Raw genomic sequence first — 25,098 nt, forward strand, 5'->3', positions numbered from 1 at the left:
TGTAGACGTCTATGGAAAGTGCAGACAAGCATCTCAAATGATATGTTTTGATCAGACACATTTGCCTGGAAACAATATTTTTGTGTTTCTTTGCAAATACTATTCTGACCTCTTAAACTGAAGAAAATCACACCCCTAATAATGCAAACTTTAAGCTGTAATTAAAACAGGTGAGCTATAAAAACAAAATTTCAAGCCTACAGATCTTTTCCCCTCCCCCACCTGAGTATGTCTGACCACCTCTCTCTGCTCGTTGTCCCGGCATACACACCACTCAGGAAAAGGACAAAGCCCATCATCAGAACCATTAGCACCTTTTCTGAGGAAGCTCTCGCTCAGTTGCAGGAGTGTTTTGCCCTCGCAGAGTGGAGTGTCTTCGAGCATGATGACCTAGAGCAGGGGTCCCCAACTCCAGGCCTCAAGTCCTGCAGTTTTTAGATGTGTCTGTGATCCAACACAGCTGATTCAAATGGCTAAATGACCTCCTCAACATGTCTTGCAGTTCTCCAGAGGACTGGTAATGAACTAATCATTTGATTCAGGTGTGTTGACCCAGGGTGAGATCTAAAAACTGCAGGACACCGGCCCTCGAGGCCTGGAGTTGGGGACCCCTGACCTAGAGACTCACACAACCGCAGTGCTAGGTTACATCACGCACTGCATGGACACTGTCACCATGGAAAAGCGTGTCCGGGTCTACCCCAACTGTAAACCCTGGATGACAAGTTAGGTTGGGGCATTGTTAAAGGCACACAACTCGGCATACAAATCTGGGGACCAGGATATGTACAGCAGAGCAAGAGCAGACCTTAAAAAAGGCATCAGAGCAGCAAAACTGGACTTCTCGAACAAGCTATTGGATCACCTCTCTGATAACAACTCCAGAAAGGTATGGGAGGCCCTGAAACATATCACAAGGCAAAGGGACAAATACAGATAATATAGACATCTCATTAGCAGAGGAACTTAACCGCTTCTTTGCCCGCTTTGAGAAAACTGCAGACACCCCCACCATGCACACCGCCCTGCCCTGCCCACAGCCTCCTCTGAGCACAGCCCTCACACCTTTAGTCTCCAAGAACACCAGGTTCGCAATGTGTAAAGAGCAGTAAATCAGAGGAAAGCTGCTGGCCCTGACAGAATATCTGGGAGAATGCTCAAAGCCTGGGCTGTCCAGCTGGCTCCTGTGTTCACCATTATTCAACCTCTCCCTGTCACATGCCACTGTCCCTCACTGCCTGAAATCAGCAACAATAGTCCCAGTCCCCAAGTCCACCACCATCAGTAGCCTCAGCGACTACAGACTCATCACTCTGACTCCAGTGGTTGCAAAGTGCTTCGAGAAGCTGGTCCTAAAGCATATAAAGGACTGCCTCCCACCCAGCTTCGACCCCCAGCAGTTTTCCTATAAGGCAAACAGGTCCACTGAGGATGCAGTTTCCACCGCCCTCCACTCTGCTCTGCATCACCTGGAGAATCCTGGAACATCAGTGAGGATGCTCTTCGTTGACTTCAGCTCGGCCTTCAATACCATCATCCCAGGCCTTCTTATAGCCAAGGTGGTAAATTTGGACTCCCTCCCACGCCACATGTGCATGGATCAAAAACGTTCTCACAGACCGTTCACAATCAGTCAAGGTTGTGAACGGTCTCCCTGGACATCTCGACCGTGCCAGCTAGAGATGTCTCTCCAGAGCCAGGGCAATTATAAAAGACTACCTCCATCCTGCCCTCTGGAAAAAGGTTCAGATCCATCAGGTGCAAAACCAATAGACTGAAAGGATATTATATAACTGGACTTGTATACAGCCCCACAATGTTTCTGTTTCAATATTTCACCTTTGTGTTCCATCTACCCAATTTCGCTGTGCAAGAAACAGCACAATGACAATAAAAGCTCTAAAGTCAAAGTCAAAAGCAAATTAATATTTCAATTTTTTTTAATTATCAAAAGGCTGAATAAATGCTCCATTTTCAAAAGGATTAAAGCTGTGCAAGCCATTTTAGATAAAACAGACACAGTTAAGAAAAGAATAAGTAAAAGCTTCTTTCTTAGGCGTAATAGTGTGGCAGATCAAACCACCAGAATCGTCCTGGTATTAATTCCGTTTCTTCAGAAGGGACACGAGTCTGACATAAGTCAGAGAAATACTCTGTGGGGTCTTCACTTCTGTTACACATCTGGACGTGGATGTGCGAGGTGATCCCTTGGTAAACGCTCTGCATGGGCAGCATTGTGCCAATCTTCTCACCCTTATCCACCGTTCCTGAGGTTTTGATCGGCTTCACATAGAAAAGTTTGAAACAAAGACCTGCAGGACACAAACACAACCACTCAGTCATTAAATCGAAACCAGGATCAATAACACAATCAGTAACAAGATGGGCGGTGGACTGACCTTCTCCTGAGAGGTTGATGCCCTCGTCGATAGCTTTCTTATTGGGGTCATTATAGACAATCAGGCTCCCTTTGATTGTCACATCAAACGGGGCTAAGACATCTGAGCCGTCACTGCACTCGATGTCCACACCTTTGTGAAGTCTCCCACCCCTGAAATCCAGCAGACATCCAGCTGTGAGCAGCTGCTTCACATCATCCAGCCTTACATTAAAAACAAAAATGTGTTCACAGCTTACCGCGAGGCTCCGTAGTGTCCCTCTCCCCAGCTGTCTGATGTCCTCTGGGTGTTGCATACATTGTCACTGCAGAGCTGACCGAACTTAACAGCATCACACATCCACACCACAGCTGGAGATACACAGAAATACTCAGACTTTCATAGATGCAACCTTAACGTTTTATTTTAAATCTTATCAATAAACTAAATTTGGTCATCTAAAAACAATTTTATTAGCTGATTGGTTAAAGTTTTACTTAAACAGTTTATAAATATGCTAATTAAATGTGCATTCAGGTAAACAGACACAAGCCCAAATGTAAGTTTATGTTTTTACTGACGAAAGTTGTGTTTTAAGTTCATTTTTTCTTCTGCTCTCGTGTCATTCGCAGTGAATTTTTATACGTTATATGTTGTTGGTAGAAAAAATTGAATGCATAAAACCACCAAAACATTGAGAAATATTGACCTCTAACAGGTTTAACATGTAAACGGCTAAATCGCTGTTGGGATTTCCTCACCCAGTAAAACGAGGATGCGTCTCATCTTTAGACCTTCAGCTTTGATCCAGATACTGAGTTTCTGCTGTTACTCTCACAGCATTTATAGCCTTCAGTTTGAATGTGTCAGCAGCTGAAAACAAACACATTCTGGAGTTTTGATTATTCAAATGTTGATGATGAAACTCTTGAGTCTGTTTGTGCTTGTGTTGCATCACTTGGTTACGCAAGTAATCCCAGTATTTGCAAATCTGAGTCTTTATTAGGGTCCAGGTCTCTGCAATCCAAACAAGAGACTAAATCTAACTCTATGGCTTTAGCCGTGGTAAAGAACTTCAAAAGTTAAATATGTAAGCTAAAAGTATTAGTATCAGTAATGGTGTCGGCAATACAGGCCCTGTATTTACTCTGTATCGGATTGATACAAAGTTTGCAGTCTCACACACATTTCTTATGTTCTGATGAGTCTATCAGTCTGTTAAGCAAATTTTTTATCAGATTCATTTTAAGATTGTAAATTCTTTTTTTCTTTTATTATAGAATACATTATATATTCTTTATTTCGTATTAAGTTCAAAAGGAGTACAACATATTAATTAACAACAGCACTTAAGTTCTTTATGTAAATATGACAGGTTTAGCCACACAAGCTAACTTCCTACTGCAGTCACTGCAAACTGAAAATATTTATCGACAATAAAGAAAAAGTGAACACTGAGAATCATCTAAGCATCTAAGAATCATTTAAGGATAAGAGTGTTTGATACCGGGATGCTCTTCTCTGCTTTTTGAGTTTGAGAGAGGTACAGAACAAAAGAAAACATCCCCATTACATATTAAACATCAAATATTAAAATCAGTTATAAAAACTCATACGTCACTAGCTGGGCCCACGTCCTCATTTTAAGTTTGACAGTGTTTTAGTAGGTAAAGGTGAATGCTTTGACATGAATTGAGCTGCGGTTTGGGGAAGGCCTCGAAGGGGACTGGCAGCGGCTCCCGGGCCGGGCAGATCCCCATGTACTAAATAGAAGTGAAGAAGTTGAAGACTGGAGAAGAAGGAGGGAGGGGAGGTGGGGCACGTAAACAAGAATGATCAGCTTGAAGAACTAGGGGAACCTATATAGATGACAGCCGAAAGGAGTGTGTTTGGAGGCGTGGTCCTGCTCCTGAAATTCCGATACATAATCTCCAATTTAAAGCACATTAGCACAGTACCCAAAATACGCAATGAGTTAAAAAAAAAAGAAGCTACTTCAGATTATACAGTGGGGCAAAAAAGTATTCAGTCAGCCACCGATTGTGCAAGTTCCCCCACCTAAAATGATGACATAGGTCAGTAATTTGCACCAGAGGTACACTTCAACTGTGAGAGACAGAATGTGGAAAAAAAAATCCATGAATTCACATGGTAGGATTTGTAAAGAATTTATTCGTAAATTAGGGTGGAAAATAAGTATTTGGTCACCTCAAACAAGGAAAATCTCTGGCTCTCACAGACCTGTAACGTCTTCTGTAAGAAGCTTTTCTGTCCCCCACTCGTTACCTGTATGAATGGCACCTGTTTGAACTCATCATCTGTATAAAAGACACCTGTCCACAGCCTCAAACAGTCAGACTCCAAACTCCGCCATGGCCAAGACCAAAGAGCTTTCGAAGGACACCAGGAAAAGTATTGTAGACCTGCACCAGACTGGGAAGAGTGAATCTACAATAGGCAAGCAGCTTGGTGTGAAAAAATCAACTGTGGGAGCAATCATGAGAAAATGGAAGACATACAAGACCACTGATAATCTCCCTGGATCTGGGGCTCCACGCAAGATCTCATCCCGTGGGGTCAAAATGATCATGAGAACGGTGAGCAAAGATCCCAGAACCACACGGGGGGACCTGGTGAATGACCTGCAGAGAGCTGGGACCAAAGTAACAAAGGTCACCATCAGTAACACACTACAACGGCAGGGAATCAAATCCCGCAGTGCCAGACGTGTTCCGCTGCTGAAGCCAGTGCACGTCCAGGCCCGTCTGAAGTTTGCCAGAGAGCACATGGATGATACAGCAGAGGATTGGGAGAATGTCATGTGGTCAGATGAAACCAACTGGGACAAAAAATCGGCCCGGGCATTTTAACTAGAGACCGGCCCACCAGGATAAAGATTGAAAATGTGACGTCATTCAGGGGTAAAACCGCAAAGGATTCTGGGAACTTGTGGCAAGAGGTACTAGCGCACGCAGGCTTTCAATTGAACTCAGTTACACAGCGATAAAAAGAAACACAAAAAATGGCAAGAAGCTGTTGTATTATTAACTGCAACAGCCGGTCGCATGACAGCCACAGGAAGCCGATCGTTTTTTATCGGATTACGTCGTTGAAGAGAAATTTTTTAAGCCATGTTTCCGAAGTAAGAGCCAACGGATGGTCTGGATATACCAAATATAACGTCTCAGAACACTCCAGCTCACATGTTAGTCTGCTCCAAGCATTCCCACAAAGGTCATAGTTTTTTAGTCGTTAATATGTCATTTTTCTTAACATAATTGGTGATATAGGTAACAAACAAGTCTGGCGCTGAACAGAAATTGTCGCGCTATGCTCCTTTATTTATTGTGTTTATTGTGCATAAATAGTGAATTGTCCTGACACAATATTGCGTTTCGCTTCTGTTATTATGGTACATTGACAAAAACATATACTTTTATTCACAGGATAAAACAGTTGTTTTGTATCACCAATTGTCCAGTACGATTACAGCATACAGTATTATTGTCACTGCTACATTTCTGTAATGAACCAGAAATTATTTCCACTACTAATTAATTACCATTGAGCTCAAAGGTTATATTAATAAACGGTTAACGAATGTGTATTTATGACAACGATTTGTGAGACTGGTAAACTTACCTTTGTTCGTACGATGGTCTTTCGTTCTACACGGTGCATTTCAAGGTCCTGCACCCATCCGTCGGTAAACTGTACCTGGGCTTGTTGCAGTGACCTGAAGTTACTGAACTTCATGAGTGTGTGCACTCACTCCAAGAACCGTATGATTATAAATCTGAGCGTGGTGAAAGTTGGGCAGCACGCTAACGTCTTTTGTCCACTCTGTGTGCTCGTAAGGGTCTGACCCTTTCACACCTTTGAGTTTTTTTCCTCGTATCTTTTCTTTGTCTTTTCGTCGAGTCTGTCTTTGTACGGACCGGCATTGTTCTCCTTTTGTTTTGTACATTCCATTTTTGTGCGGCAAAGAAAAAACAAGAAGGTGTTGGAACCGGAGAATGAACGTTTTGCGGTGCTGCAAATGCTTGCATTTGATGCAGTACTTGGATTGTTTTGCCACGAGTTCCCGGCATGCAATGCGCGAAAATCACGTGATTGCTAAACAAGGGGGCGGGTGCATTCGGCCTCCTCGGCTGTAATTGGTCCAGCCCAGAGTCGATCATGACCAATTGGCCAATCCAACACCTTTCATTATACCCTTCCAAAAAAAAAAAAAAAAAAAAATCCATCGGCCCATAAAAACAAAAAATCGCCAGCGGCCCACTGGGCATATGCCCGGTATGCCCGATGGCCAGTCCAGCTATGGATGAAACCAAAGTAGAACTTTTTGGTATAAACTCAACTCGTCGTGTTTGGAGGAGGAAGAATACTGAGTTGCATCCCAAGAACACCATACCTACTGTGAAGCATGGGGGTGGAAACATCATGCTATGGGGCTGTTTTTCTGCCAAGGGGACAGGACGACTGATCCGTGTTAAGGACAGAATGAATGGGGCCATGTATCGTGAGATTTTGAGCCAAAACCTCCTTCCATCAGTGAGAACTTTGAAGATGAAACGAGGCTGGGTCTTCCAACATGACAATGATCCAAAACACACCGCCCGGGCAACAAAGGAGTGGCTCCGTAAGAAGCATTTGAAAGTCCTGGAGTGGCCTAGCCAGTGTCCAGACCTCAACCCCATAGAAAATCTGTGGCGGGAGTTGAAAGTCCGTGTTGCTCGGCGACAGCCCCAAAACATCACTGCTCTCGAGAAGATCTGCATGGAGGAATGGGCCAAAATAGCAGCTACTGTGTGTGCAAACCTGGTAAAGACCTATAGTAAACGTTTGACCTCTGTTATTGCCAACAAAGGTTATGTTACAAAGTATTGAGTTGTATTTTTGTTATTGACCAAATACTTATTTTCCACCCAGATTTACGAATAAATTCTTTACAAATCCTACCATGTGGATTCATGGATTTTTTTTTTCACATTCTGTCTCTCACAGTTGAAGTGTACCTCTGGTGCAAATTACTGACCTCTGTCATCATTTTAGGTGGGGGAACTTGCACAATCGGTGGCTGACTAAATACCTTTTTGCCCCACTGTATTTGATTACCCAAAAATAGGTTTTGAAGATTTGCAGAAAAAAGTTCCTCATTCTGTGGGTTCATTATTTCAGGTTTTGCTACCTGATAATTAAAGACTGCCCAAAATTTTATCTGAAAATTTTTGGGCAGATGTAGATATTTTATTCAGGAGTAAAAAATATCTGCAAGCCGAATCATGTTTATAATTAGCTGTATTAGGTAGAATTTTACAATTATAATGCAAACGAGATGCCCCCCCCCCCCCCCCCCCCCCCCCAACATAAATACAAACACAGGAACACACGCATACACACAAGCACACACACGCTTTCTATTCATCTGCTGATCAGATGAACCTAGGAAAGAGAATCAACGCACTGAGATCTGAGTCCTCATTAGTGAAATTGTTAATAATACTGCCAAGCTAAATAATTTTACTCTATTCATAACCTTTTTGTGTTTTTGATAAAAGTTAAATTTATTATTATGCATAAATATTTGTATACACCTGATGGTGTTCTCCCTTCTGTTGTAACACTCGGATGTTGACACAGAGGGGTTCCATAAACGCTTGTTTGGATGTCCTTGAAAGCTAATAGTTACATCTGGGCACTGTTAATTATTACTACTTTTAGCAGGTTCAGGTAGACATGTCGCGAAACAAGACACACTGGAAACATGTTTAAAAACAGAGTGAAAGAACAACGGTCAGGGAAGGTCTGTTTTTTGTGTCTTTTGGACACCTGAAGGGTCTGACAGCTCTGCTGAAGCATAAGAACTGCATCTTTGCTGCTTTAGCTCAGCAGTGTCTGTTCAATAAAAAGAAAAGAAAACATTACTCCTTATGCTGCTTTTGGATATATAATTAAAACCAAAATTAAAAACTAAAGAGCAATTAAAACTTTCACAGATCAGAAGTCAATCCACAATATTTTATCACTACAGTTTGATTCTTCATCAACAGAATGACCGTTACTTAGTGTAAGTGATCCTGATGGTCTGGACATTCAGGGTCATTTTGAAGACCCAGACCCTGAACCATGGTGCAGGAATGGCAAAAATGGTCATCTAAAGTTTCTACTCAGAACATCTAATACAAACACTGTACAAGCATTCTGTTGTGTCTGATGTTCCCAGTTATAAAATCTGATTATATAAAAGATTTTTGAGATTTGTTTGCCGCAATGTCCTCTGCAAAGTTTACTCTTCACACATAGGGGTGGAGCTCACCTTCAGCTTGAAGCCCTGCAGGCTATTGGTGTAGCCAACCACCGTGCCCCTCCAAACTCTCACCAGGCAGACTGTGTGAGACAACAGCTCGATGCAGTACTTGGGTTTGTCCAACTCCCCAAAGACAACACAGGCAAAGAAACAGTTCATTATTCAGACACCGACAGAGCACTGTGTAAAGTCTGACACGGGGAAACGTGCTAACATCAAAATAGCACTGGTTTCCACTATAAAACATGATTACAGTGATGGACTCTGACTTATGATAAAGTGCACCAGGATGATAAGTAATACTGAAAATACTCAGAATTGATTGGATCTACTCTGACCTGCTTTTTTTTGTGCCAAAAAACTTAGTTCAGGGTTAGACCTAAGTTTAACCAGGTGTCTGAGCACTGGCAAACGTTCATGTTCAGTTAATCTGTAAAAGGTCATTAAAATGTTCTTCCTGTTGATTCTTTCTGACAATCTCAGATGAGCTCACACTGAAATTAAATCTTTGTCTATGCCATGAGGAAGGACTATGAAGAGAACAAATCAGGGAGTGCTGAGGCTAAACCTTGGCCTCTCCCCATTGGACAGCCAATCACAAATATTTATTTATTTATTTATTTATGTTTGGGGTTTCTTTGCCTGTCCTTTACAGCACTGTAGCAAACAGAATTATTGTCTAATATTTATTTTCCTAAGTGCTCTTTTGCTATACTGGACCACTTGATTGTCATATTTAGAAGTTTTTTATCAGGATTGTTTATTTATTTATTTGTATTTTATTTTAAGTATTTACAATCAGAACTGAGAGGACCGGGGGACTGGAAAGAAAAGACAGACAGAGCCGGGGGGCAGACTGAGATATTGCACAGGCCCTGCCAAGCAGTCACCAGGAGTGAGCCAGTGCACACCCGAGCACTCAGCCCTGGACGCAGAGAACCACCAATGTACCAGCAGGTGGGGCACCAGCCACTGGCAGGGAGTATGGTGGGGGTAGATAAACCCCCATACCTAGGGGGAGAGAGGAGTGGAATCTAAGACCCGACCTGACACAGACACAAACATTTATTCCCATCCTTACGTACACATACACAAACACTCAGCTCTCGCCCAACACAGACACACACAGACATGAACCATACACACACTCCAGAGTCCAGACTCTGGAGTGGAGATGAGCAGACCACCCCAATCACAAATATTCCCAAGACCACTGCCTTACAATCCTTTACATCATATCTTTCTGATGTGGCTGCTTATTATTATTATGCATATTATTTCCGATTTATGTGCTCCCTCTACAGAACATTTTAAGCACTTTTAAAGATATCTCGTATCACTGCTACTGGAATGATTCAGTTATATGTTTCTTTTTTAAGCCTCATGAGGTATCACAACTGCGTGTCTTACACAAGTGCTTAGACAGTGCAAAAAGCTGGATTAGCATCTCATGCTAAACCTTCCATCAAATTTTGACTCTGGTTTTACTTTAGATGGTCATTACTGTTTCTTCGAGATTGGATTACTGTAGCTCATTATTCACCTTCCTAAAGCATCATTGGACCATCTGCAGACTGTACAGAACACTGCTTCCAGAATTCTGGCCAAATCAAAGAGATTTTCTAATGTCACAGCACTACTCGTCCAGCTCCAGTGGCTTCCAGAAAACATTTCAAGCTCTTGGTTCTCACTTATAGGTTTCTAAATGGTCAAGCACTGGCATATATTAAAGAAAAAGAACTCTAGGGGGTCCCTAAGGTCCTGAAAACTAAAGGTGACTGAGCCTTCTCAATGTTACCACCAGGACTCTGGAACTCTCTCACCTTTAGTTTGAAGTCTGCAGACTCTGTTGAGCTTTTTAAAAAGCAACTAAAAACTTCTTTTTACAACTGCTTTTAAGTAACTTTTTCAGTGTACTGATGTGTAATGTTTTTTCTTGCTTCTGATCAGCACTTTGGGACCAATATCTTTAAAGGTGCTATTGAAGTGAAGTTTTTACTTTACTTTTTACTTTACTTCCTCTTTTCTTCTCTCTCTTGCAACTCCATCTTCATCACCTTTGTCCATTATATCGACTATCCGTCCTCTGCATATGTCCAGTCCTTGCCTCTCTGACTTTGTCTCCATGCTTAGATCTTGTTGAATTCCTCAGGCAGCAGCATCACAGGTCAGCTGATCACAGCCTGTAAACATAATCTACTCACAGTTTAAATTATTACAAATTATTTCTAAGTGATTCTTTTTCCATCTTAGGTTTATCTCAACAACAGCATAGAGCTATTCTTAAAAATTCACTTTGTTCTACATCACATGTAGTCAAGATGAGCAAAATCATTAGAAAGTTTGTTCCCTTGTATTAATACCATTTTCAGTTAGGTCAGTTAGCTTGGCAAAAAAAAAAAAAAAAAAAAACGCTGGTGGAAATCTCCTAAAGGGCTTACTTTGGACCACTAATTACTTTCAACTTGAATACAGATGTTGAGTCAGTACCTCAGTGTTTACCAGAGTCGTTTTAAAAACAGATGTCTATACTTCTACTTAAGCAAAGAATGTCTGCACTTTTGCCACCCCTATCTGTTTGACAGTGACGGTCCTTCCCTGTACTTTGCAAGTTTCAGTGACTAGTTGACATTTGGGTGCCCTCCAGCGACAAAGAAATATATAATTCATATAATCTGTTGACTCCAATCTGCATTTTACATGTGCATGTGGAAAGCCTTAAAAAAAACTCCTGGTTAGACCTGCACAGTCACCAGATCTCATTCCAATAGAGCACATTTGGGTTATGGTAACAGGGGAGATTCCCATTATGGAATTGTAGCAACACAGTTAACCAGTGTAAAGACCACGGGCCAAATGAGGATGGCTGCAATTCATTGCGCTCTGGGTTGAGGGCCCACTTCAACAGCTGGAAATCCCCACATATGAGACTCAAACCCACAATCCTGGCTTAGGAGGCCAGTGCCTTATCCATTAGGCCACTGGGGTTACATGCTGTGATGCATGTGTGTAACCTGAACTGTGTGGGACACTGTCATGTTAATATGGATAATCTCTGAGGAATGTTTCCAGCACCTTGTTGAATCTATGCAATGAAAATTAAGGTAGTTCTAAAGGCAAAATGGGCTCCCACCTGGTTCTAGTAGTACCTAATAAAGTGGCCAGTGGGTATACACTGTAGGCTTGTCTCCCTGACTGTTTATGTTCCCTTTTCTGTGGTTTTCTAATTTAGTCCCTGGCTCTTTGTGGTCTTATGGTACTTCATAACAAAATGCAAATATGCAAACATTTAAATGTAGTCAGAAAAAAGGGCTTAAATGAAATAGCCAAAGTCAAATCCTAAAACTAATTAGGCTACATTTCACATATGTAACTGGATAAAGCTTATAAAAAGCTATTTTATACATTATCACTGAAGCCCATGAGTTGTTAAATTTCTTGTTAAAATTACTTACGTTGCTTACATTAAAGAACAGACTTTATAGTTTCTCTTCTTATCAGTTTCAGTAAATAACATTGATCCTATAAGCTCAACTTGCTGAAGTGCCCACAAATGTAACTTACATCTGGGCAACGTACAAACAGGCTGTGAGGGGGGCTGTTAAAAATATTCTGTTTACAAATATTTGGGGAATGTAGAATTCCTTTGACTCTCTCACATGGAGCTTTGAGCCCCCCTCAGAGCTTTGAGTTTATTAACCACTCTGTGCTTTTTCCTTAGGTGCTTGTGAGTTAAATGAGTTTTGTGTGCCTGATGTATGGGCTCAGGGTTATACATTATCTTTCCACAGGAAAAATGGTCATGGATGTGTGACCGAGCGTGTTGGGACAATGATTTTGCCCTCTGGTAAACTCAGTTAACCCCCATTTGTGAACAACAAGACCCGTTACTATAGAGTTTGGAGATACTATAAGTACCAGAGAGATCTTGAGAGAGAGCAGATTTCGCCTGCAGATCCTCGCAGTCAGCAGCAGGAATTTAGAACCATGGTAAGTTTCTGCAGTATCTTACAGACTCTGTGATGTCCACTTTTAAAGGTGTGATAGTGTTGCCTATTAGATTCCACAAAGCCTTTTCTAATGTTGATGTGGCCTGGTCTTGCAGCGGGAGTGCCTCTCTGTTCATGTTGGCCAGGCAGGCGTCCAGATGGGAAACGCATGCTGGGAGCTGTACTGCCTGGAGCACGGCATCCAGCCGGATGGTCAGACGCCCAGTGACAAGACAATCGGGGGAGGAGACGACTCCTTCAACACCTTCTTCAGTGAAACCGGGGCTGGAAAACATGTTCCCAGGGCTGTCTTTGTGGACCTGGAACCAACTGTCATTGGTAAAATTTCAATTTTTTAATATAAATTTAAATATATTTATACGTAAAGGATTTGAAAAGTTTTCTCATATACTCATATACAGTTATTTTTCGTGAATATAGATGAAGTCCGTACAGGAACCTACCGGCAGCTCTTCCACCCCGAGCAGCTTATCACTGGAAAAGAAGATGCAGCCAACAACTACGCCCGAGGTCACTACACCATCGGCAAAGAGATCATTGACCTGGTTCTTGACAGAATTCGTAAACTGGTGAGTTTATCTACATGTATTAGTTTAGAGTGTAGTTATGTATGGAGAAAATAGTGCTGTTTTGTTCCCCTGCAGGCTGACCAGTGCACAGGGCTGCAGGGTTTCCTCATCTTCCACTCCTTTGGAGGAGGAACTGGCTCCGGTTTCACCTCTCTGCTCATGGAGCGTCTCTCCGTTGACTACGGCAAGAAGTCAAAGTTGGAGTTCGCAGTTTACCCAGCTCCTCAAGTGTCCACAGCTGTGGTGGAGCCCTACAACTCCATCCTGACCACCCACACCACCCTGGAGCACTCTGACTGTGCCTTCATGGTGGACAATGAGGCCATCTATGACATCTGCCGCAGGAACCTGGACATCGAGCGTCCCACCTACACCAACCTCAACAGGCTGATTGGTCAGATCGTCTCCTCCATCACCGCCTCCCTTCGCTTTGATGGAGCCTTGAATGTGGACCTGACAGAGTTCCAGACCAACCTGGTGCCCTACCCTCGCATCCACTTCCCTCTGGCCACCTATGCCCCTGTTATCTCAGCAGAGAAGGCCTATCACGAGCAGCTCTCTGTAGCTGAGATCACCAATGCCTGCTTCGAGCCAGCCAATCAGATGGTGAAGTGTGACCCTCGCCATGGGAAGTACATGGCCTGCTGCCTTCTGTACCGTGGTGACGTGGTTCCTAAAGAAGTGAACGCCGCCATTGCCACCATCAAGACGAAACGCACCATTCAGTTTGTGGACTGGTGTCCTACAGGTTTCAAGGTGGGCATCAACTACCAGCCCCCCACCGTGGTTCCTGGAGGAGACCTGGCCAAGGTGCAGAGAGCAGTGTGCATGCTGAGCAACACCACTGCCATCGCAGAGGCCTGGGCTCGACTCGACCACAAGTTCGATCTGATGTACGCCAAGAGGGCCTTCGTCCACTGGTATGTGGGAGAGGGAATGGAGGAAGGAGAGTTCTCAGAGGCCAGAGAGGACATGGCTGCCCTGGAGAAGGATTATGAGGAGGTGGGAACCGACAGCATCGGCGATGAGGGAGAGGGGGAGGAGTAATACGTTTTAGTTTTGCATAATGATATCATTATTGTATTTCAGCAGTGAGCAATGCCATATTGGTTTTTTATATATATGTGTGTGCATGTGTGTGCAAAAATAAACCAAGAGTGCAAAGCATTTGTCTGTCTGTGCATTTCAGTTTCTCCCACTATATGTGTCTCCTCCAGCAATGTGCATGTTTGCTGTTGAACTATAATGACTTGTCTGTTGTTGTCAGCTGACACCTGAAAGCAAACAAGGCCTGAGAGAACAGTAACTAGGGAAACCAAGTGTGAGCATGTTCTTGGAAACCTTAGGTGGTAGTTTGTGGTTACAGCTCTAGGGTTACCAGCAGATGCACGGGTGAAAGATTTAACAGTTCCCAACAATAGATTACATGGGTAATAGCACACAAGGTTTACACAAAAACATCTTCTAAGGAAAACAGGTTTCTGAAAAGGCATCAGTAGACAGTAAATCTGTACTTTAGAGGATTGGTTCTGAAATTCATTTTGGGTTATAAACTTCCTAAAGCACTTTAGTCAATATAATATGTCCATTTAGAAACTGGGGAAGTTCTTGTTAAACCTAACCTGTTAACTTCCTCCAGTTCACCAACAACCCTCTTAGGTGTAGGGTTACACTGTATAGTTTTATTTAATTCAATCTTATTTATATAGCACCAAATCACAATCGCCTGATGATACTTTAGATTGTTCCTTCAGAACAAGCTGTGGGTGATGGGAGGAAGACATTCTAGTTTCAGAAACTAAAAGATATTACTTTTTAGATCTTACATATTCTGGCCTACTGGCAAATGATTTCTATCTGGGTAAAAGAAACTACCTCTACCACAAACAGGTTACTGGTGACCTGGTGGTTTTTAAGAAATTAATCTTTTGAGGAAAATTCCTTAGGAAAACATAATCCTTTGTTAATCTCCAGCCTCAGGTATTGCATTTATCCGGTTTTCTCAATAGTACCACCATACTCCCCTTTTCTTTCTCCTGTGTACATAGCTGAAAGCTCTGAACTGAGACCTACTGGAAAAGAAACGGTGATCTCAAATGTCAGCTGGCTTTGAGGAAAGCGTGTTGCAATGTTTTCCTTGGGGAATATGCTGCCTTTGCATTGCAAATGAATCTTGACTAAAGTGGTGATGCAACGGTGAGCTGTAACAAAAGCCTATTCATTCACTCTGGGGAGGTATCCGTTATCATTCATTTGCAAGATTAGAAAACCCAGGCTGCCAAATGTGTCACTTCAACATGACCAAACTTCTAATTTGAGCAGTATTTCATTAAAGAAGTAATGCTTGACACAGAAACTTTTTTTTTAAATTAAAGAGTTATGAGTTAGAGCCATCCACAGATAAATGTTTCCATCATATTTAAATTTTTCATTCAGATCTGAACCACAAGGTACTGACTGCACAGACAGAACAGCAGATTTACCTTAAATCTAACATGAAAAATTAGGTGAGGTGACACAGTTATGGGCCAAATATTTCACTGTTGGTTACTTGTGTGTATAACAACAGCTTTAGTACCTTCTGTTTGTACAGTGGGTTTTCTTTTTTGTGTTCTGCACCCTCATTTGTTATTGAAGGAGCTGGTGTTTGCTTCTTCAGCTCCTCCAGTTACCACAACATTGCAGGCTGTTGCTTGGTGATGCTTGGCTATAAAGCAGCTTACTGCACTCGCATTTCACACACAATATCCCCAGCCACTCCTCTCAAGTGAACAAGGGACTCCTCAAAGCTCCAAAAATATGGTGAGAAGTCTTTCATTTTCTGTTTAAGTTCCTCTGTTGAACAGCTTCGGATGATTTCTGAGAGAAAAAAACCTCTCACAGGGACATTGGGTGTATAAAATGGAGTGTGATTTTTTATTTATTTATTTATTAGTTTATCTCTTTCTTGGAGTATTTATTCTTTCCAAATGCCTCCTGTATTTTTCTGCATCTTACTAAGTTTGGACCCCCTTTCAGTTTACTTCCTGTTTTATTTTGAAGGTTATATTCTGGTGTGGTTTTCTTTGTTTCCCATTCCTTTCTTTGTTCTTTTCTGATCTTTCTTAAATGTCTGATTAAATTCACCTCTTCCTTTTAGCCAATAAAAATAAGTAAAAAAAAAAAAAACTATTCTGAAACCAAAACTGATTCAAATGATATTTTTTTATTAACCAAGTAACTAAAATTAAATCCAAATGTATAGGAAATGTCTTTAGTTTTCTTCTTTAGTTTCAAATTTGGTCAAATGTGTCAACATATCAAGCACTGAAACTGGCATGTCTACATGACAGTATTCATGATGGTATGAGAGTGGTTTATTTTAATACGCTTTCTAAACTTCTTAAACCCCCACTACAATAAATGCCCCAGTTAATTTGTGAAAAAACTAAAACACTGAAACAAAAAATTTAAAAACAATAAAGACTAAACTGAAATGAGCAGGCCATTCTAAAGACTAACTGCAAATAAAGTGAATTGAAAACAAAAAAAGATGAAAACATAAATAAATAACAGTAAGTAGTGATAAATTTGTACATCTATAATAACTCTGATATATAGTCTGTGCATATGCCTTTGTCAGTTCATTTGAGATGTTTTTCCTGCCATTGTAGTACAGACCTTTGTGTTCTTTAAGTTACCAATAAAAAGTCCCCTTTTGATGCTACAAAATACAACAGAATTTCTGTCTGCCATTGGGGTTGTTTTCTGTTGAATAATCTCCTCTGATTAGTGTATTAAAGCTGGACAGAAAATCTGTGACAAAGACATTAAAATGTAGCTTTTACTTCAGATCTTTGTTTGACATTTGAACCACTTGTTCTTGCAGCGTGAGTGTATCTCTGTCCATGTTGGCCAAGCCGGTGCCCAGATAGGCAATGCATGCTGGGAGCTGTACTGCCTGGAGCACGGCATCCAGCCGGATGGTCAGATGCCCAGTGACAAGACCATTGGAGGAGGAGATGACTCCTTCAACACCTTCTTCAGTGAAACGGGAGCTGGAAAACATGTTCCCAGGGCTGTCTTTGTGGACCTGGAACCAACTGTCATTGGTAAGAATGCAGGAATAACTAGAGAGTGATAAATTAAGTGTCAAACCAAACCACCATTCCTAATCTTTGAGTATACTCTCAATGTCTTCCAAATACAGATGAAGTCCGTACAGGAACCTACCGCCAGCTCTTCCACCCCGAGCAGCTCATCACTGGAAAGGAAGATGCAGCCAACAACTACGCCCGAGGTCACTACACCATCGGGAAAGAGATCATTGACCTGGTTCTTGACAGAATTCGTAAACTGGTGAGTTTATCACTTGTAATGTCATGAGTTAAAATTTCCAGTGTAACTAGTAACAATAAAAAGATTTATTTTCTACCACCAGGCTGACCAGTGCACAGGGCTGCAGGGTTTCCTCATCTTCCACTCCTTTGGAGGAGGAACTGGCTCGGGTTTCACCTCTCTGCTCATGGAGCGTCTCTCTGTTGACTACGGCAAGAAGTCAAAGCTAGAATTCGCCATCTATCCAGCTCCTCAAGTGTCCACAGCTGTGGTGGAGCCCTACAACTCCATCCTGACCACCCACACCACCCTGGAGCACTCTGACTGTGCCTTCATGGTGGACAATGAGGCCATCTATGACATCTGCCGCAGGAACCTGGACATCGAGCGTCCCACCTACACCAACCTCAACAGGCTGATTGGTCAGATCGTCTCCTCCATCACCGCCTCCCTTCGCTTCGATGGAGCCTTGAACGTGGACCTGACAGAGTTCCAGACCAACCTGGTGCCCTACCCTCGCATCCACTTCCCTCTAGCCACCTATGCCCCTGTTATCTCAGCAGAGAAGGCCTATCACGAGCAGCTCTCTGTAGCTGAGATCACCAATGCCTGCTTCGAGCCGGCCAATCAGATGGTGAAGTGTGACCCTCGCCATGGGAAGTACATGGCCTGCTGCCTTCTGTACCGTGGTGATGTGGTACCCAAAGATGTGAATGCCGCCATTGCCACCATCAAGACGAAACGCACCATTCAGTTTGTGGACTGGTGTCCTACAGGTTTCAAGGTGGGCATCAACTACCAGCCCCCCACCGTGGTTCCTGGAGGAGACCTGGCCAAAGTGCAGAGAGCCGTGTGCATGCTGAGCAACACCACTGCCATCGCAGAGGCCTGGGCTCGACTCGACCACAAGTTCGATCTGATGTACGCCAAGAGGGCCTTCGTCCACTGGTATGTGGGAGAGGGAATGGAGGAGGGAGAGTTCTCAGAGGCCAGAGAGGACATGGCTGCCCTGGAGAAGGATTATGAGGAGGTGGGAACTGACAGCATCGGCGATGAAGGAGAGGAAGAGGGGGAGGAGTTTTAAAGCTAAATTAATCAATGAGATCAAGTCTAAGTTTCTTTCAAACAAACTGAGCTGCACATTCCTGTAGGTTTTAGACAATAATCTGACAAAAGCTTTGTTTGTAGCACAGTAAAGCCTTTTGTTGCTCCTTCAGTTCTGTGAAATTAAAACTACTACCTATAAGCCTTTCAAAGTTGGCAAGCACCTCGACATTTGCATTGTTGTATAATATTCTTAGACCCTAGTTTCCACTCTACAATCCTCTGTTTGCAGTGACAAGATATCATGTTTACCGTGTGTCTTTTTCTTGAGACATTAAACTGACAAGTCTTTGTCTAATCATGCTGCACAACTCAAGCTTTATTTGCCCTTCCTGAATAGCCTGAATATCTAAATCTTACGCACCAAAAAAACAACGACCCAGGATTAGACCTGCTTTCCCTGTAGTGTTTGCTCTTCATCCATAAAGAATAAATGTGAGGTAATCACTTGTTGCAGTTTATTTATTCATATGTTTTGGAACAAATATGTCATTATGTTGTCTTAAGGAGGTTTTCTTTGTCATTATTTGAAAGGGAAGCTGAACGAAAGAATGCATGTTTGCGAGCTTTTTACATTTTATATGACATATCTCAGAAATAAGTTTAAAAACCCTTAAATGACTGCAATTAAAAATAGTATAAAAATATATTTTTTTTAATCGCTAAAATTAACAACGGGATGTGAAGAAACAACCACTTAGAATTCACGTCCTAGTTGTGTTCATTTTGGTGAGGAGATATTAAGTGAGTGTTTCAGTGTAACCTTTGTTTTACAAGGTAATTCATGAACAACACGTCCTGAGTTGAAATGGCAGCCTGGCAAAAGACAAAGGTTATTGGGAAAAAGGGGGTAAGAATCAAAGGAAAAAAGTAAACACTTTTTAAAAGCATTTTTTTTTAAAGTTAAAAGTGTCTAGGTATAAGACACACTTGTATGAATGTGTTTGTGGGTGAAGCTTATAGCAGAAAAGCACTTTGAGTGCTCAAAGTAGATACCAGAGAATGTCTCATAACACCCACTTTACCTGGTGGTAAAAGTTTTAATCAAATTCTTTAGAGGGTAATTACAACAAAAGTTAAAAAGTCACAGTTATATGTCATCACTACAATAACGTCAGTTCAACTTTCTTTGTTTTCCCTAAAGAAAAAAAATCAAGAGTTAATGCACCTTAATTTCAGTTTTTCAAATTATTTAAAGTATTTTTCATCTGGCTCTCTGAGCCCAACTAATATTTAAAACTTTATTTCAAAGCCTGATGGACAATTATTGTAGGCAACGGTGGCTTTTAATTCACCTTTTATCCAGACTATCTTTTTTGTTTCTGTCTTAACACGAAATGTGAAGACACGTTTAGAGCTGAAAAGACGACATACTGAAAGACGAGATACAAAATCGGACCGTATGTGAATGCAGCACTACCCAACGTTCGTTCCCGCCAACAGGAAATTCAAACCTTCGGTTTGGCTACGCCCCCTCAAAAAGTATAAATAAGACCGGCTGCTCTTCCGCTCTTCAGTCCTGCCTTCACCAACCGATTCTTCAACGTCGGGTCGAAGGAGAAAACAGCACAAAAATGGTAAGCTTAGTAAACGTTTGTCGGTTTTTTTTTTTAAAATAACGTTGCTTGCTTTCTTTTTAAGTCACATAATGACGGGTGTTACAATAAACGCAAGGTTTTTGTTAAAAAAAATAAATGATTAAAAAAAACTGCCAAGCGCTATGGACTAATTTATTTAAATCTTAAAATATAGCTCTAAGTAAAAGTATTTTGAATATATTTTTTTAAAAAATTCTGTTTTGTGTACGCATGTGCGCACTTAACATTATGTGACGTGGAAGCAGGCCAAACTGCTGGCGCAGTTAAAACTAAAGAGACAAAAAAAAGAGTGCAGATCAAACCCCACGAGTTCGTAATAAAAAAGACGTTTTAAAGAAATAGAAATGGCCTGTAACGGTCGTGTGCACACGTGTCATGTCTTTCTGTAAGCGGTCGTGCTGAAACTGAAACTTCTGGGTTTTTTTTTTTTTTAACTGGCGCCATTAGATAACGCCCTGTCCGTGAACGTTACACAGAGGTGGGGATCAGAGTGGGGGCAGGGAGCAGAGCTGCTTCCGCTCTGAATGGATTTTTTTTTTTTTTTTTTTCAAAACTCCTCTGCCCGCAGGGTGATTTTTAGTGATCTGCTGTTTTTGGGAGGGGTCACCCTGCCATGTTGGAGCTCATCAGGCATGCGGAAAGCCCTACCTAAGGGTAAAACTGCTGCTCGGATGTTCCGGTGTTGTGCCAAAAAGTGATTGTCTGCCAAAAACTGATTTCCAGTGTTTCTGTGTATTTTTTATGTGTAATATCTTTACGTATGTTCGTAAATAGACTTCGGTGAACAGGGGATACAAAGGGGTTGCATAAAGAATTAAAAAATTATCTGTTTTTTAAGTATCTTTACAACTTGTACTTGCATTATAGCCAATCCGGTCCTTTATCCCCATTTAAAATATTTTTACAGAACTATTGTAATATTTGCTGCCATTTCTGCTGTCCTGTTGGGCAACTTACTCTTACAAAATACATTTTTAATGTTAATGAGATTTTTTTTTTTTTTTTTACTGCATAAATAAAGGTTATATAAAAGTCGCTGCCAAAAACTGATTGCGGCTTGTATCTTGTTACACGAATGTTGTTTGTGGCTCAAGATGACTTTATGTCAAGGGATGCATTTGACATATGTTTAACATATTATAGCCCAACAAGTTACTTATAGCACTTTAAATATGAGCAATTGCGTTTTGGCAAATACCGGAAATCAGTTTTTGGCAGACAATCACTTTTTGGCACAACACCGGCATGTCCTGACACTGCACTGAAGTTAATCTTTTTTCCTTTCACACTCTACAATTGAATGTGTCTTGTTTCCAAAAATCTTACAAATGAAATTACTAAGTCTTCTGAATTAAACATTTTTAAATAAATGTTAATGTTTTATGTCATTAAACATTCAGACACTTATCTCTAACCACCTACACCACTTTGTTTTTCATTTCAGAATTATTATTTTTTGATCGTACTTTAACCCACGAGTTTACTCACTATATAGAGGGTAATATTCTCAATGCCTTTGTTACTTGCTTTAATAAAGAACCTAAACCTTCAATAAGACTAATGGGAGGTTAGTTTTTTAAATCAGGTCTAGATACTTACAGAAACTTTAAAGTTCAGTCAAATTGATTAGTACAATTAGTTACACCTTTGTTAGTATCACATTCAACTCTCTTTTTGCTTCTGAGGGTTCTTGATTAAAAAGACTTTGAGAAACAACCACACGAAGGATGGAAATGGACATAACCAGGAAACCACTTTAATCTGGATTCCAACAGCTCATTTCCAAATATAGGAAAATAAAACTGTCGGTTCACCTTTTTAGACTTTCTGTTGGATTAAAATCTTTCAGTGTTTGGAAATGGTGCAAATATTTACAAAGCCCTGTTGTTCACGAGAACATGCAAGTTTATTACTACCTTAAAAAGCTTTGACCTTCCTCAAAAGTAAAATAATCTGGACTGTAATTAGAGTAATAGTATACTTTTCCTGTTTATGATCTGCTGTGTATTTGCTAACCAAGATCAAAATATTAAAACTGATATGGTGCCCTATTAACCAGGGTTTTTCATGCACTCACCCAAATGCAAATAACCAGTTTTGGCAACAAGGTTACTTATTCAAACATACATGACAGTCATAAATATTTGATCATTTATAGACTGCCTTAAAATGCAGTTCTGTGATAAACATTGTAAATGCAAAGCAAGAGCTAGGCTAACTCATCTTTTCCTCTGCTCTTCCACAGCGTGAGTGTATTTCAATGCACGTCGGCCAGGCCGGAGCCCAAATGGGCAATGCATGCTGGGAGCTGTACTGCCTGGAGCATGGCATCCAGCCGGACGGTCAAATGCCCAGTGACAAAACTATCGGAGGAGGCGACGACTCCTTCAACACCTTCTTCAGTGAGACTGGCGCTGGCAAACATGTTCCCAGAGCAATCTTTGTGGACTTGGAGCCGACAGTCATTGGTAAATATTTCTAAATGTGCAGCTTGGTCCCTTATTTTAAAACCAGTTGTGTATGAGAAAGTTTAAATTAATGTTGAAGTTCCCCACAAATGACTACAGATGAGCAAAAAGTCAGTAAGGTACACATCATTCTCCAGTATATTTGCAACTTCACCAGATAACAAGAGATCGATCCCCTTTCTGTGCCATTTTCTTCAATCTGCTTTGATCCTTTCCCTGCTGATACCAACACTGCTGGCTCTGAGCTCTGGATTACATTAGCCACTTTACTTTTGTTGCCGTCATTAGGAACATTTTTGTCATGTTCTCTGACTTCGTATCACTCAATCAGTGGAACAGCCTCTTGATGTTTATCGAAGTTTCCCCTAACTGTCAAATTCATATTTGGTCAGACAGGTTTTACTACAAAAATCTGGCTTTCTTCTGACTAATGCTACCAATCTTCCATTTGCTATTTATTCGTGATGTCATTTCCATTTTGTTAAACTCCTGCACAGTTGGTGTGGAGCACTCATAATTTTGTTGTACATGTACCATGACAATAAAGGGCTATTCTAATAGAATAGAACAGAATAGCTAGTTGGCTGCTCACTGTTGGTGCTAGCAGCACAAGTGAGGCACTTGAAAGCAAAACTAAGACCCACATGCTTTGGTTTTAGCCTTCACATAGGAATTGGTCCAAAGGCTTTTGGAGGCAGTTGCAAAAGTCAGAGTTTTTCATTTTTAAGTTGGGTTGCCATCCATTATGACTTGGGCAATAAAAGTGAGTGTTGACTCACAATTTTTTCAAATTAAATAAATGTGGTCGAGTTACTTTAAGTTTCTTGTAGGAAGCCACTTCATAACCCCTCAGTAAATGGTCTAAAATAGGCTTAAATATAGCTTCATTCTGAATAAATGATTTTACTCATAGCATAAATTTTTGCAGCTTTGGACACAAATATAAGAAAGGCGCCCAGTGTTTCATGATGAAGTGGAGCCACCACTAAAGGTCTATTTGTTTGTTCCTCAGATGAAGTCCGTACAGGAACCTACCGCCAGCTTTTCCACCCCGAGCAGCTCATCACTGGAAAGGAAGACGCAGCCAACAACTACGCCCGAGGTCACTACACAGTGGGTAAAGAGATCATTGACCTGGTTCTTGACAGGACTCGCAAACTGGTGAGCACAAATCTTTGGAACAAGTTAAAGCTGGTGCTTTTAATAAGACTTGAGGGTTAACGTTTCAGACACTTTTATTTTCCAGGCTGACCAGTGCACAGGGCTGCAGGGTTTCCTCATCTTCCACTCCTTTGGAGGAGGAACCGGCTCCGGTTTCACCTCTCTGCTCATGGAGCGTCTCTCTGTTGACTACGGCAAGAAGTCAAAGTTGGAGTTTGCAGTTTACCCAGCTCCTCAAGTGTCCACAGCCGTGGTGGAGCCCTACAACTCCATCCTGACCACCCACACCACCCTGGAGCACTCTGACTGTGCCTTCATGGTGGACAATGAGGCCATCTATGACATCTGCCGCAGGAACCTGGACATCGAGCGTCCCACCTACACCAACCTCAACAGGCTGATTGGTCAGATCGTCTCCTCCATCACCGCCTCCCTTCGCTTCGATGGAGCCTTGAACGTGGACCTGACAGAGTTCCAGACCAACCTGGTGCCCTACCCTCGCATCCACTTCCCTCTGGCCACCTATGCCCCTGTTATCTCAGCAGAGAAGGCCTATCACGAGCAGCTCTCTGTGGCTGATATCACCAATGCCTGCTTCGAGCCGGCCAATCAGATGGTGAAGTGTGACCCTCGCCATGGAAAGTACATGGCCTGCTGCCTCCTGTACCGTGGTGATGTAGTACCCAAAGATGTCAATTCAGCCATTGCCACCATCAAGACAAAACGCACCATTCAGTTTGTGGACTGGTGTCCTACAGGCTTCAAGGTGGGCATCAACTACCAGCCCCCCACCGTGGTTCCTGGAGGAGACCTGGCCAAGGTGCAGAGAGCAGTGTGCATGCTGAGCAACACCACCGCCATCGCAGAGGCCTGGGCTCGACTCGACCACAAGTTCGATCTGATGTACGCCAAGAGGGCCTTCGTCCACTGGTATGTGGGAGAGGGAATGGAGGAAGGAGAGTTCTCAGAGGCCAGAGAGGACATGGCTGCCCTGGAGAAGGATTATGAGGAGGTGGGAACCGACAGTGTTGGAGAGGAGGACGAAGGCGAGGAGTACTAGGCTTCTGGAAGGTCCATTTGCTGATTGCTGTAGTTCAGTGTTTACAAAGCAATATTGGACTTGTATCTTTCTGCAGTTCTGCACATTCCAGCCAGCAATGCATTTATTCCAAATAAAACCACA

General features: G+C 41.9%; 4 protein-coding genes across 4 annotated transcripts; 3 read left to right on the forward strand and 1 right to left on the reverse strand.

Annotated features, from left to right (window-relative positions):
• Nucleotides 1-1,958: 1,958 nt before the first annotated feature.
• LOC146608193 (leukocyte cell-derived chemotaxin-2-like) lies at nucleotides 1,959-3,226 on the reverse strand. Its single transcript, XM_085347512.1, has 4 exons — nucleotides 3,140-3,226; nucleotides 2,638-2,749; nucleotides 2,400-2,551; nucleotides 1,959-2,312 (listed from the first exon to the last, which is right to left on the reverse strand). The coding sequence occupies exons 1-4, from the start codon at nucleotides 3,162-3,164 to the stop codon at nucleotides 2,053-2,055; spliced, it is 549 nt and encodes a 182-aa protein (XP_085203638.1). The 5' UTR covers nucleotides 3,165-3,226; the 3' UTR covers nucleotides 1,959-2,052.
• A 9,549-nt stretch (nucleotides 3,227-12,775) lies between these two features.
• On the forward strand, nucleotides 12,776-14,314 carry LOC146608194 (tubulin alpha-1A chain-like; the record flags this gene model as incomplete). Its single annotated transcript, XM_085348652.1, has 3 exons — nucleotides 12,776-13,016; nucleotides 13,119-13,267; nucleotides 13,343-14,314. Coding segments are annotated over 3 exons (1,362 nt in total), but the record flags the coding sequence as incomplete, so codon positions are not given.
• A 2,908-nt stretch (nucleotides 14,315-17,222) lies between these two features.
• LOC146608195 (tubulin alpha-1A chain-like) lies at nucleotides 17,223-18,668 on the forward strand. Its single transcript, XM_085347409.1, has 3 exons — nucleotides 17,223-17,358; nucleotides 17,457-17,605; nucleotides 17,688-18,668. Exons 1-3 carry the CDS (start codon nucleotides 17,238-17,240, stop codon nucleotides 18,666-18,668), a joined length of 1,251 nt encoding a protein of 416 aa, XP_085203535.1. The 5' UTR covers nucleotides 17,223-17,237.
• A 1,544-nt stretch (nucleotides 18,669-20,212) lies between these two features.
• LOC146608196 (tubulin alpha chain-like) lies at nucleotides 20,213-25,098 on the forward strand. The gene is made up of 4 exons (XM_085347408.1): nucleotides 20,213-20,265; nucleotides 22,532-22,754; nucleotides 23,767-23,915; nucleotides 24,001-25,098. The coding sequence occupies exons 1-4, from the start codon at nucleotides 20,263-20,265 to the stop codon at nucleotides 24,973-24,975; spliced, it is 1,350 nt and encodes a 449-aa protein (XP_085203534.1). The 5' UTR covers nucleotides 20,213-20,262; the 3' UTR covers nucleotides 24,976-25,098.

Source organism: Diplotaxodon limnothrissa, linkage group LG23 (assembly GCF_057381915.1).
Source record: "Diplotaxodon limnothrissa isolate DT_005_m linkage group LG23, D_limnothrissa_male_GT1.1, whole genome shotgun sequence".
In the NCBI taxonomy this organism is placed as follows: Eukaryota; Metazoa; Chordata; class Actinopteri; order Cichliformes; family Cichlidae; genus Diplotaxodon; species Diplotaxodon limnothrissa.

What these genes read in the sequence shown, in the direction of transcription:
- LOC146608196 (XM_085347408.1), top strand. An exon ending in CTTGGAGCCGACAGTCATTG is followed by an intron (nt 22,755 to 23,766) that starts GTAAATATTTCT and finishes TTTGTTCCTCAG; the next exon opens with ATGAAGTCCGTACAGGAACC. An exon ending in TTGACAGGACTCGCAAACTG is followed by an intron (nt 23,916 to 24,000) that starts GTGAGCACAAAT and finishes TTTATTTTCCAG; the next exon opens with GCTGACCAGTGCACAGGGCT.
- LOC146608195 (XM_085347409.1), top strand. Translation starts at nt 17,238, where the DNA reads ATGCCCAGTGACAAGACCATTGGAGGAGGAGATGACTCCTTCAACACC. An exon ending in CCTGGAACCAACTGTCATTG is followed by an intron (nt 17,359 to 17,456) that starts GTAAGAATGCAG and finishes TTCCAAATACAG; the next exon opens with ATGAAGTCCGTACAGGAACC. An exon ending in TTGACAGAATTCGTAAACTG is followed by an intron (nt 17,606 to 17,687) that starts GTGAGTTTATCA and finishes TTCTACCACCAG; the next exon opens with GCTGACCAGTGCACAGGGCT.
- LOC146608193 (XM_085347512.1), bottom strand. Translation starts at nt 3,164, where the DNA reads ATGAGACGCATCCTCGTTTTACTGG. An exon ending in ACGCATCCTCGTTTTACTGG is followed by an intron (nt 2,750 to 3,139) that starts GTGAGGAAATCC and finishes GTGTATCTCCAG; the next exon opens with CTGTGGTGTGGATGTGTGAT. An exon ending in GGACACTACGGAGCCTCGCG is followed by an intron (nt 2,552 to 2,637) that starts GTAAGCTGTGAA and finishes GCTGGATTTCAG; the next exon opens with GGGTGGGAGACTTCACAAAG.